Here is a 12,974-nt window from a genome sequence, read left to right on the forward strand (position 1 = left end):
GCCTTCTTCTCCAATGGTGGCGTCACACGTAAATGGGCAAAATCGCCCTCTTCGATTCTGCATAAGTTTGGAGATCTTCTCCGAAAATGGCATCCAAACACACTTAGAGAAAAAACACCCAGCAATGGCCTTCAAATCTGCTCCTTCAACTGTCACATCAAGGCAATATAATAATATTATAATGCTGGCTGGGTGTATTTATTCTTGTTTTTACCTTGAGAGTTCACCAGACAAGCAATGTGGGATAAAAAATTTGCTTTATAACAGCCTGGTGGAAAATCGACCCACATTGGGTTAACACATATGAGATTAAATGCATTACACTTAATCATTAAATGTCTATGACAAGGCAAAATTAAATTATCTGGGTCACTTGTCATTAAAAACCTTCACTTGCATTTAATTTCAATCACTTGGGGAAAATCGATCCCAATCTGGATAAATGTTTTGCATTAAATTCATTCCAACTTGCACATTTTGGCGTTGAGGGGAAAATTGACCCTCATTTGGACTCAAGAATCATCATTAATTCACTCAATTCGTCCAAAAATATCACCAAGGGGAAAATTGATGCCCATTTGGACAACAAAAATCAATTAATTTGTTCACTTTGTCCACAAATATATCTCCAGGGGGAAAACTTGTCAAAATTCATTAAAATGTTCTCCAAGTGAAATTCGAACTTCATCTGGAGTTTGGACACATAGAAGTTCATCAAAATTCATTAATACGTCCAGTGGAAAAACGCACCTCATCGGGACAATGTAAATTTGTCCACACTTAACTTCACATTGCTCATTTTCCAGCCCGGTGGAAATTCGAACCTCATTTGGACAAAATATAGCACCTGACTTAGTCATTTTTACCTCTGGTGGAAAAACGTGGTCCATCTGGACAACTGCAGGGGAAAATATAGATGCATCAGGATTTTCCCCAAAACTCCTGCAACTTGGTGGAAAAACGTCCTCCATCAGGTTAAAGTCCAATTTACCTTCAAAACTTGGTGGAAAAACGTCCTCCATCGAGACACCTTGATTTTATGACTCTAATTCCATGGGGAGAAACGTTTTCCATTAGGACAATGGTGTTTTTCACACTGTAAAAGTTAGAACTTGTCAAATTTTACCATTTGGCATCAGGGCTTTCATCATTTTGAGTGGGGGAAAATTCCATTGGGACTATGCGTAAATTGACCAAATTTTACCTCCTAGGAGCAAGAAAATAACTCCTATAGGGTCTCTAGATGCTCTAACACAAAAATAACCTTGATTTGCAACACTTAGACATATTTTACACTCAAATTTAGAACTTATTGCAATCTCAGACTTGGGCAAAATTTTAGGATCGTATTGACATTCTGACATTTTAAACACTTGATCCTATTGACCTCAAAATTTGAACCCCAATAACGCACTTGGGCATGATCATTTCAAAACTGAGACTCAGACACCTGAAAGCTCAAAATTGCTGCCTAACCGCCAAAACCCTAAACTAACAAAGCACAGAAAGCAGGAAAGAGGGTGTCCTCGTTTGCGATGGGGCGATGTGTGAAAAGGTCACAACAGGTCATTTTATCTCACACTGACCTCTGATTATACAAAGGCAGGTCCGGTTTAATGTGCCACACCATAAGATAAAACCTATAATTGTGGAACTGAAGGTATGCAAAGAATGTACCTGAAGTTGGCCCCCCAAAATACTACCTAAGCACAACCAAATCAATTTGGCGACTCATGGGGATAATAAGTTCAAGCTTAGAATCAAGGAACAAGACAAGGTACAATTTCAGTAGAGTTTTAATCTTTGCAAATGGATAATGCATATATAAGGCCAACATAGATGCACAACTGGTAAATCTTGCATTTGTGTGAAATAACGGTACAGACTTTTTGATTGTGGGGCATTCATGGTTTTTTTCTTTAAATACTCTTTTGCACAGATGAGTATATTGAGGAAGGAGGAAAAAGCAATCTACAAGGAGATGGGTACAGAAAAAACTTAGAAGTAGCATGAAAAGTTACTCAAAGCTTTCAAAAATTGAAAATCTAACCCTCCAATTATAAACTTTAAAATTTAAATGCATGCATATCCTACTTTCCTGTTCTGGTTTACTGTGGCACATTATATAAATTTCCAATGCTGAATTATTGTCAAATTGTCGAGGAAATTCTTGATTGATTTCAGTGAATCTATTGTAATGCAAATGTTCGAACTGCACTAGATATTGGTATGGTTCATGTTTCTCACTTGAAATATTCTGGCTTACTTTGTGGCATTAGACTTATTCCCTTCACTAACATAGTGTCTTCAGTCTGAAAATTAAATTGTAGAGGAAATTCTTTATTTATTTCAGTGAATCTATTTTAATGTAAATGTTGAACTGGCTAGATGTTGTCACTATGTTTCATGTTTCTCATTTCCAGGGCTTATGAAAAATTAATGAAAATCTTGTGTTTTTTGAGCAGAATATCAAATGTATCATTCTAATTTAAAGAGTTGTTTTGCACAGGCTGTGGGTTATAATTCTATTGAGGCTGAAGATTGGGAAGTGGCTACTAGAGGTGAGGATATGAGCAAATTGGAGACTCTGTTACTCGATAAAAATCGGAAGATGGAACATGAACTAACTCAACTGAAGGTATACAAGTACCCAGATTGAAGTAGAATTCTACATGCTATTTTTGTTTGAACTTTTCAGGGGAGATGAATAAATGGATTTCCTGCCTTATTTCATTTCTGATGTTGATAGTTAACTACTATTTAGCATATGCATCTTGTTTTTCCTGTTGAGATTCAAAGCCAGCTTGTGTGTTCTTTTGAAGGTCAAAATATCTGAAAAAACAGTTGCAGCTGAAGCATCAGAAGCTAAAGTGAAAGAGCTTGGTATGAAGGTTGATGAACAACAGAAATTAATTTCAAAGTTAGAGGAAGACATATTAAAGGTTCAGTCTAATATTAACTTTTTCCTGATAACTATTGGTTGTTGCACTAATTATGCTATCATTTGTTCACTTGTTTGGAAATTGATTTTGCAAGCGATTTGGGAATGATATGTTTCATACATTACAGGGATATAGCTCTACTGATCGAAGATTGGTAAAGCCAGATGATTGGGATCTACCAGAACTTGGAATTTCTGAAATTCTAGAGGTGTCCTTTTAAACTTTATCTCATTAAGTAGCTAATTCAATTCCTCTTATTGTAGATGTTTTTTAAGTCAATAATTTTCCTATCAATATGTGGTCCAAGGCTATGAAGCCATGTAGATTATCTCCAGCACTTGTTTTTTTCTTTAGTGAGGACATGCACATCAATTGAATGATTTGGGTTATTTCCCTTTAACAACTTTTTGTTGAGGTGTGCTACTATCCTTATCATTGTACTGGAAACTGTTCCACTTCCTTTTGAAACATGTTTGGTAAAATGGAAAACACTCCTGAACATAATATCAAAACAATTGCCACAATATCATTCTTGGAAACACATCTAATCGATGCTCATGGAATCATTGTTTAAGATGAAAAATAGATATACAATATGATATCGCTTGAACAAAACATCAAAACAATTGCTACAGTATCATTCTTGGAAACACATTCAATCAATGTTCATGGTATCATTGTTTAAGATGAAAAATAGATATACAATATGATTTTATCACTTGTACTTACAGTATTTAAATACTTGTAGGGTGTGGCTTGGGCCATAATTTATCAAATGTTAAGTGTATATATTTTTTTGTTTTCCAACATTTTTTCTAAACACTGACAAAATATGCAACATTTTAACCCCCATGCATACCTATAGTATTTGAAATTTTCTACGCTACAACCAATGCAACTTAAATGCATTTGTCTCTTAAGCATATTTTCTTCTCGATTGTGTTGGTTGAAAATTTGTACACCTAGGAAGGTGCAAAATTGTGGTTTCAGCCACAGTGTGTCAGTATAAAACTCTCCTAATTTAGGGAAGACTCCCCTTGTACTACTACTAACACTAATCTAATTTGGGTGGGATAACATCTTATTCTCTTTCTTCAGAACAAAAGTTATTATTTCTCTTATTTCAGAAAAGAAGTTATGGCAACAACAGTAAATACAGAAATGAAACTTTGTGTAGGATTTTTAGAACATAAAGGGAAGCAAAGTTTCCATGAAAGCACAGACTTGCATCACTTCCCTGGGACGGGAAAATAGAAATGAAAGCACAAAGTCTTCCGCACTCCTACTTTCCTATCAACCTTCTCAAAATGATAACAATGTACAACACTCAACAGCTCAAAGTCTGTCTATATGATGCACTTCACCTTACATGCACAAGTCTTAAAAATAAAAGCAACACAAAGTCTGAAAAACCAAACCTATTACTCTAAATACAATTAGCAGCTCAAAGTTTGCAAGATTGAATTTAAATCCCTCTTTAACAATTGAACAAAAATCACAAACTTGAATTGGCACGAAGTCTCAACACAACTTGCCTCTTTTATTGAAAGCAATTTGATTTACATCTAAGCTCAAAGTCTTAGAGTGCACATACAAATTGGCAGAATTTTGTTGCATTGCTAAAGGATCAAAATTACAGAGTACCCTCGTCTATGTATGGGAGAGGGTCTAAGAGCAAAATGTGGGAGAAGTCTAACCAACTAAGACTTATTCCATAACTAACTAACTAATTATGACTTATTCAAATTATAGTCCTGTTGATGTGTCTTTTGTACACGACCAAACACAGAATAAAATACCTAAGGTACCTTATCCTCTCTTGAACAAAGTTTCCCGTCTATTGAAGATCTCGCCGAAGGATTAGTCGGAGTAACTCCAAGGTTTTGATATGTAGGTTCTCTATGTGTGGATAAGCTCTTTGCAGTACGATGTGATTTTGTTGGAATCACAAGGGGACTTACTTTCGACGACCTGAATGTCTGATTTGCTTTGGATATTATTGGAACGTGGAATTTCACTGGCCCTTGATTTTGAAAAAAGGAAAAAGGATAAGGGTTGGAACGGGATCTATTTCTAACACTAAGATCGTAAGAGCAATGAATGACCTTTGATGAAATTCTAACTAAGTCTTGCTTCGACATCCTAGGATCATCTCCACAAGATTAGTGCGATCTTCTGAGGAAAGCTTTATGATGTTTAGATCACCGCTACAAGCATGGACATCGTCAGGTTGATGCATATCAATGAAGAAGCGATAATTGAAGTTAAGCTTAAGCTGAATGATTCTAGTTGACTACGCAAGGCAGTCTGCAATCAACAAACCGCTAGTAGTATGGATATACAAATTTCACCATTGATCATACAAAATTCTTCCATTCATCTAATAACATGAAATTAAACTTGAGAAGTATAGAGACCATACAAATTGTAGAATCGACACATAGAACTCACCATTCCTTCAATGAAGTTTACATGTCTTTTCCAACAACATCTTGGCAATTCACTGAAATCTACTCTACTCTAAAATGCTATCTCCATCCCTTTTTGCTAATTCCTAATTATTAACTAATCTCTGACTATTAACTATTAACCTTTACAAATGAGGAGCCAAGGCTTTATATAGAGAGCCCTTTACAGATTGACGACTCTGATGGACTTAGAATCAATGGCTAGGATTACAGGATAGAAACCCTAATTAGGGTTTGTTACAACAAACTTCCTTAGCCAATTAGAAAATTACATTCCCGGAGTGAGGACCAATAGGAAGTAGGGGTAGGTACACCGAAGTTTGTGCCACCTTTGATAAATTAGGTACATTGAATCTGGTCATTCTGAGGTGGACCAATCTGACTGAAGGAATGATGACTGGGATGCCACCTCATAACGCTTGTGACTTGGTTGATCCATTTCTGCCTCTGATGTGATGAATGATGTACTTCCTTTGCTTGATGAGACTTCCTTATTGTCAAGTCTTCCTTCTCTAGTAGCATATCTCGCCCTGAAGTGCTGGAAACTCCTTTCTCTGTCATCATGTTGTTCCTTAGCATGGCGAAGTGAAGGTTTTGGCAACTTCTTGAACACTTGTAGTTTTCCAACGTTTCAAAACACCTTGATTCCATCTTTGTGCTTTTGGAATGTCCTTAATGAGGATGGACTGGAATAGGTCGTCCTTGTCTAGGCTTGATCTTCTTTTATCTGCAAAATAAACCAAAGGATGATTAGGCACATATGACATTCATTTCAACATAGCATTTTCCACCTTAAATCATTAATGAGAAGACATCAAAATAAAATTTCACTCAATATCCTCTCCAAGGACAGGCCCTATAAAAATTTCGCTCTGGACCCTTTGGAAGGGTCAGGAGTGAAATTTGCATTTTAGCTCAAATTTCATCATCTCCTTGCCTTGAACTTCTCTTGACCTTTGAATTGCTTTCTCCTGAAGATATCATTGATTTGACCCCCAAAAAGACCAAAAAAAGGATTTCGCTTTGGACCTAGGCCAAGGACATGACCTATTTAGAATTTCGCTCTGGACCCTTTGGAAGGGTCAGGAGCGAAATTTGCATTCTTGGCTCAAATTCTTCTCACTTAGTGACCATACTTGCTCAGATACATGTCTTTGGATGCCCTCAATCTCAACCAACACCAAGTTTGATGCAAAATTGGAGCAAAATGGAGTTTTTTTAAGGATTTCGCTCTGGACCCTTTGGAAGGGTCAGGAGCGAAATTTGCATTTTAGGACAAATTCTATCATGTCTCTACTCCAAAATGCCTTCCAAGGCAAGCATACGCTATCCTTCTCTTCACCAAAGCCTAGGAATCCACAACTTGACCTTCATCATGAGCAAATTAGGTGAAATTGAGAATTTCGCTCTAGACCCTTTGGAAGGGTCAGGAGCAAAATTATTGACTTGCTTGTTTTCCTTCACCAAGGTCTATCCTTTTCACTCTCTATACTTGGACTCTCATCTTTGGATCCCTCTCCCATACATGCAACACTTGCTTGACCCTCAAAATGGCTAGAAAGGAGAATTTCGCTAAAAATCATGGCCAGGGACAGGACCTATTTAGGATTTTGCCCTGGACCCTTTGGAAGGGTCAGGAGCGAAATCCTTGTCCTAGCCTAAAATCTTCATTTTTGATGGCCAAAACCCATTCCAGGACAATCCTAGGGGTCCATCCAAGCTCAATCTACCTTGATCCACACTTAGCTTGACACAAAAATGAAAGGAAAAGGTGGATTTTAGGAATTTCGCTCTGGACCCTTTTGAAGGGTCAGGAGCGAAATTCACATTCTAGGCTTAAATCTTCATCTTTTCAACTCCAATCTTCCTTGCAAGGCAAAAATACACCACTCTACTTGCACCTACGCCATAGGAACCACTGTCTTGACCTCATCCAAGAAGAAAATAGGAGTTTCCAAGAATTTCGCTTTGGACCCTTTGGAAGGGTCAGGAGTGAAATTTCTATTTTAGGCTAAAATCCTTCATCTTTTCAACTCCAATCTTCTTTGCAAGGCAAAAATACATCACTCTTCGCCCAAGGAACAAGGTTTGTAGCCTAAGCAAGGAAGTAAATGAGGTTTATGAAGAATTTCGCTCTGGACCCTTTGGAAGGGTTAGGAGCAAAATTCATATTCTAGGCAAAATCTTCACCTTTTAATGCTTTCAATCACTTCCCAAGGCAAGAACATATCAATCCACCTTCCAACATGCCTTAGAAACCAAAAACTTGGCCAAAACAAGGAAGAAAATGAGAGCTATGGGGATTTTCGCTCTGGACCCTTTGAAAGGGTCAGGAGCGAAATTCTCCTTCTAGGTTGATTTCCATCATTTCATCGCCTCAAACCTCCTCTCCAAGGCAAATATGCATCCAAGTCCTCCAAACCATGCCTTAGAAGTTCCAAACTTGGTCAAGTCAAAGAGCAAAATAGAGGAAAAGTGAATTTCGCTTTGGACCCTTTGGCAGGGTCAGGAGTGAAATTTACATTTTAGGCTCATTTTCACCTTTTTCCTCCCTTCTTTGGCTTGGATATAACTTATTAGGCCTCTCCTGATCATCCTTCAGTCCAAGTTAGCATTCACTTCAAGGTTTTGTGAAGAAAAAAGGGTCTCATATGAATTTCGCTATCGACCCTTTGGAAGGGTCAGGAGCTCAAATCCTCCTTATGCTCAAATCCTGACTTCATTTTCATATTTCTTCACTCCAAATAAGTGTTTTGCCCTCAATAATGCCTAGGAATGAGTTAGTTCTAAGTTTGGATCAAAGTAGAATGTCCTATAGAGGAATTCGCTCTTGACCCTCTAGAAGGGTCAGGAGCGAAATTGGAATTCGCTTTGGACCCTTTGGAAGGGTCAGGAGTGAAATTTGACATTTTGGTCTCTCCGTCAGGATTCATATATGGAATATAACATTTAAGTATAAGTGAGGAAATGTCACTTATACTTTAAGTTATATTCCATATATACTGTCAGGATGTTTGAGAGTGGTTTTGGATCTCCAGGAGTTATAATGCAAAATCTAGTTTTTGGAGGATTCTTCAATTTTCCAGACTTATTCAAATTTCAGGATCAGGATGACATTCCAGACTTAGCCAAATTTCAGGACATTTGAAGATCAGGATGACATTCCAGACTTCATCACTCACCAATTTGACCTAACTCAGATCTTCAAAGATGATATTCACTCACCAAGCCTCATTGACCTCCTGAAACTCAAACAAGACACTATTAGCAACAAGAGCAAAACTAGGCCTAAGGGAGACTTTCAAAGAAACCCTAACCTAGAGCACCTGCTGACTCCCCTGGCTCAAGCAGAGCCTGCTATCTTAGTGATCCCTCTGGCAACACTCAGCATGCAAAGGCTAATAGACAAAACCCTAAAAGACCTAGAAACAAACCCCAGAAAGCAAAAAAAAAGTAGGGGTCCCCATTTGCAATGGGGCGATGTGTGAATACGTCACAACATCTTGGCTTCACACAAGGAGAAAATAGGTGGTTTGAAGAATTTCGCTCTGGACCCTTTGGAAGGGTCAGGAGCGAAATTCTTGACTAAGCTCAAATTCCGTCATTTTATTGTTTCAAAATGCCTCCAAGACGAGCATATGCTAGCCTTCTCTTCTCCAAAGCCTAGGAATCCTCAACTTGACCTTCATCATGAGCAAATTAGGTGGAATTGAAAATTTCGCTCTGGACCCTTTGGTAGGGTCAGGAGAGAAATTCCTGACTTGCTTGTTTTCCTTCACCTAGGTCTATCCCTTTCACTTTCCATACATCATCTTTGGATTCATCTCTCAACATGACTACACTTACTTGGCCTCAAAATGACTAGAAAGGAGAATTTCGCTAAAAAACCATGGCCAGGGACAAGACCTATTTAGGATTTCGCCCTGGACCCTTTGGAAGGGTCAGGAGCGAAATCCTTGTCCTAGCCTAAAATCTTCATTTTTGATGGCCAAAACCCATTCCAGGACAATCCTAGGCGCTTCTCCCAACTTCTCTCACCTTGGTCTAGGCTTGACTTGACACAAATTTTGGAGGATAGAATAGGTTTTAGGATTTTCGCTCTGGACCCTTTTGAAGGGTCAGGAGTGAAATCCTTGTTCTTGGGCTCATTCCTTCATTCTACCACTTCAATTTACCTCAAAGGTCAAAGAAACACTACTCCATTCCTTCCTAGGCCATAAAAACCAAAAGTTTGACATGTTTTGAAGGGGAAATAGGTGATCTTAGGAATTTCGCTCTGGACCCTTTGGAAGGGTCAGGAGCGTGTTGACGTGTATTTTATACACAATCATACACAGAATAAAATACCAATAGGTATCTTATCCTCTCTTGAGAAAATAGTCTCTAACTGCTGAAGATCTGCAAAAAGGATCAGTTAGATGGACTCCAAGGTTCTTTTAGTGGGGTCTCCACATGTGGACAAGCTTTTCAATGGTATGATGTGATTTGCTGTTTCCTCCAAGGCGTCTTACGGATTCCAAAGGCTCGAAGATTTTACTAAACTAAAAAGGAACTTTCAAAAATAGCAAAAGGATAGGGTTTAAGGAAGTCTAATCTAGCCTAACCCTATGAACGACTTAGCATGAATGAGATTTGGCAAGACTCAACCAACTTCAATTTTGCCATAAGATAACAACTCAATTGAAATTAGTGCGATCTTCTAAGGTAATAATGGTGTTCAATGCATCAAAGACCAAGGACACTACTATGAAGGTACATATCCTAGATACAAAAATGCTTGAAGGTTAAGGACGCAAAGTGTTTTCCAGTCGACCACGCAAGGCGTTCCTACAATCAGCAAGAAGCTAGTGGTTTGGATTGCGAATCCCACCAAATATCAAATCTCACACTTAGCCTTTCAAATTAACAAACTACTTTGATTGAGCGTGATTCAAGTACATCCAACAACCATGAAGATAACTTAAGAAATTTGCAACAAAACACCATAACTTCAATATTTTATTGATTTCCAAGTCATCATATACAACAATTGCTTGAATTTCTCTCTTCAAGACTCAATCTTGCTACAAAATAAAATTGCTTCTAATTCTAATCTCTCTATTACATCAACTATTATCTCTTACACTATTCACTATTACCAAATGAAATGAAAAATGGGGGTATAAATAGCATCCCCAGTTACAATGAAAGGTCCAGATTGAAAATAAATCAATGGACAAGATCATGACACCTAAACCCTAATTAGGGTTTGTTACAAATGACCTCCTTTTTACTGAACAACATTAAATACATAGCCAAATATTAAATTTGGCACAAAAATCTAGGAGGTATCAACCAATGAGAAATAAGATGTCATGTCATCTGTAACAACCTTTCATCTAGAATCTTATTCCCTTTCCAATTCTCTTTCTTAGCATATGCAATGAATTTTGTCACGATTCCTTCGATTTCTGTGTTTGGAATCTCGGGAATATTCTTGATACTCTCTTCTAAGTGGATAACCTGATCAAATGCATCTAGAAGAGCCGTGTCCCAAGTAGGTTCAAGTTCCTTTGTTCTATCAATCAGGAGCATGGTGGCATACATCTGATCATACTGCTCATCTGTAACATCTGCGTCCTTGCGAAAGATGATCTTGATTCTATCCTCAAATTCTTGTAAATCCACATCTGTCTCGACCTCGATCCTTCTGCCAAGAATGGTACGAAGTACCTCAAATACTCTGTCCTGGATCGGATTGATCACCTCCTCAACTTGACCACATCTAACACTGATGTCCTCGAAGAGAACACTCTTTATATGGAGTAAGGTTGACCACTGAAACAAACTGTGAGAATCACCTTCTAAGATCCTCTCCTGCGCTAAAATTCTTCTGGATGTGTGTCTTATAACTTTCAAGACAGGGATGACAACGTCCTTGGTATGGGTAAACGCAGCTACTGTTGCCATCAATCTGTGGATTATCTCAAGAACTTGGATAGCCTGATGGGTGATCTTCGACATCCTTGTAACAAACTCTATGGCCATTGTATGAGATCTATCCATCCAACTACATGTACGCTGGACCAGGTTCCTGAATCTTTCTGCTTCATTGATCGATTGAAGGGGCAATGCCTGCACTGGTGATCTAACTGGATCCTGACGTCCCAAAGGTTCATTGATGTGACTGAAATATGTCCTCCATGCACCGACCTCTTTCTCAAGCTTTCTATTCTTTTCCACTTCTTCTCTAAACTTGTCCTTCAATGCCTCAAATGTGTCGGTGGCATCATCTAAAGTCTGCTCTGCTGTGGATGGTCCTAACTCAATAGTCTGTATATGATAGTCTTCTGCTAGGATTTCACCCTCATATTTGTCTGCTGCTGGTGTAGCTATCTGCAGTTTTCTAGATCCAGTCTCATCTCGAATCATCTTGGACATCTTTGTAGCCTTCTTCTTCTCTGTTGTCATATGTGAACGTCCCACAAGGCTCTCTAAATCAATTGCACTGTCCTCGTCCTCAATTACGATCACCTTGGTTAATCTTTCCTTCAACCAATCTGGGATATTCGATCTTGTCTCTTGAACTTGAATTTCTTTATGTACTATTTCTTCTTGTCTGGGAGGAGATGTTACTTCGTTATCCTCTTCTAAATCATAGTCTTGGAGAGATCCATCGGATGAAACATGCTGTGCCTGTCCTTCCTCCTGTCTGTCATTCTGTACCATCGATTCCATGGACTCTTCCACTCGAACTGTTCTATCTTCTGGTCTGGAAGAAGTACCTGGTGTTTGATCTTTGTTGGCACCTTGCTTTTTCTTGGAAGACTCTTTCTTTTCTGATCTTTCCTTTCTCTTTGAACCTCTCGAATGGAGATTGCCCTCACTGGCACATCGAAGGTTACCTTCACCTGAATTCCTAGGATTAGGATTGCCTTCACTAACACTGGCTCCACCTTCAGCTAGTTTTTCTTCCAAAGTAAAAGACATAGCTATGCCTTGTTCTCTCAACTTCTGATGCTGAACGTCTACCCATCTGCGAGTACAAGACAAGACTGGTGCCATCAAATCATCTAAATCCACGGCCTCGGGCTCATTCCAATTCAAACTAATTGTTTTACTTTCTCTATCATATGAAGATTGGATGTGCCTGCCGTTGTCCTGAGCTTGGTCGGCCACTCTGTAAATCTTACATTTCCTGATGAAATCCAAAGGCAATCTAGAATGTATCTTTCGTTTCACTTCGAGATCATCTAGGAGATTCATCATAAAATCTTCAATTTGGTACTCATGTCTAAATCTTCTACCGACCGTCTCCTCTAAATGTCCATGTGGATCAAAACTATTCCTCCAAGCAAAAGATGAAAAAGGATACAAGGCTAACTCCTTCTCTGCGTCATCCATGGCTAAGACATTAGGACATACCTCAACTGAATTACCCAAAATAATAGGTACCTGAACTCCATTCTGATGTCTGTGTCTGAATGCCTTCATATATGCTGCCAACTGCCTTGTTACTTCAAGTAACACAATTCTGTCTGTCGGGTACCTCGGCAACATGTATGGAGGTAAAGGACATCCATGC

The 12,974-nt window shown here is 38.5% G+C and overlaps 1 protein-coding gene across 1 annotated transcript in view; it reads left to right on the top strand.

Moving 5' to 3' along the window:
• LOC131042792 (protein CASP) overlaps window positions 1-12,974 on the top strand; it is a 113,965-nt gene that overhangs the window by 49,629 nt on the left and 51,362 nt on the right. Inside the window, exons 11-13 of the mRNA XM_057976114.2 lie at window positions 2,510-2,638; window positions 2,823-2,942; window positions 3,070-3,150. Of these exons, the coding sequence (XP_057832097.1) occupies window positions 2,510-2,638; window positions 2,823-2,942; window positions 3,070-3,150 (330 nt within the window). The remainder of the gene's footprint in view (window positions 1-2,509; window positions 2,639-2,822; window positions 2,943-3,069; window positions 3,151-12,974) is intronic.

The sequence above is a fragment of the Cryptomeria japonica genome, chromosome 10, assembly GCF_030272615.1.
Source record: "Cryptomeria japonica chromosome 10, Sugi_1.0, whole genome shotgun sequence".
NCBI classification, from domain to species: Eukaryota; Viridiplantae; Streptophyta; class Pinopsida; order Cupressales; family Cupressaceae; genus Cryptomeria; species Cryptomeria japonica.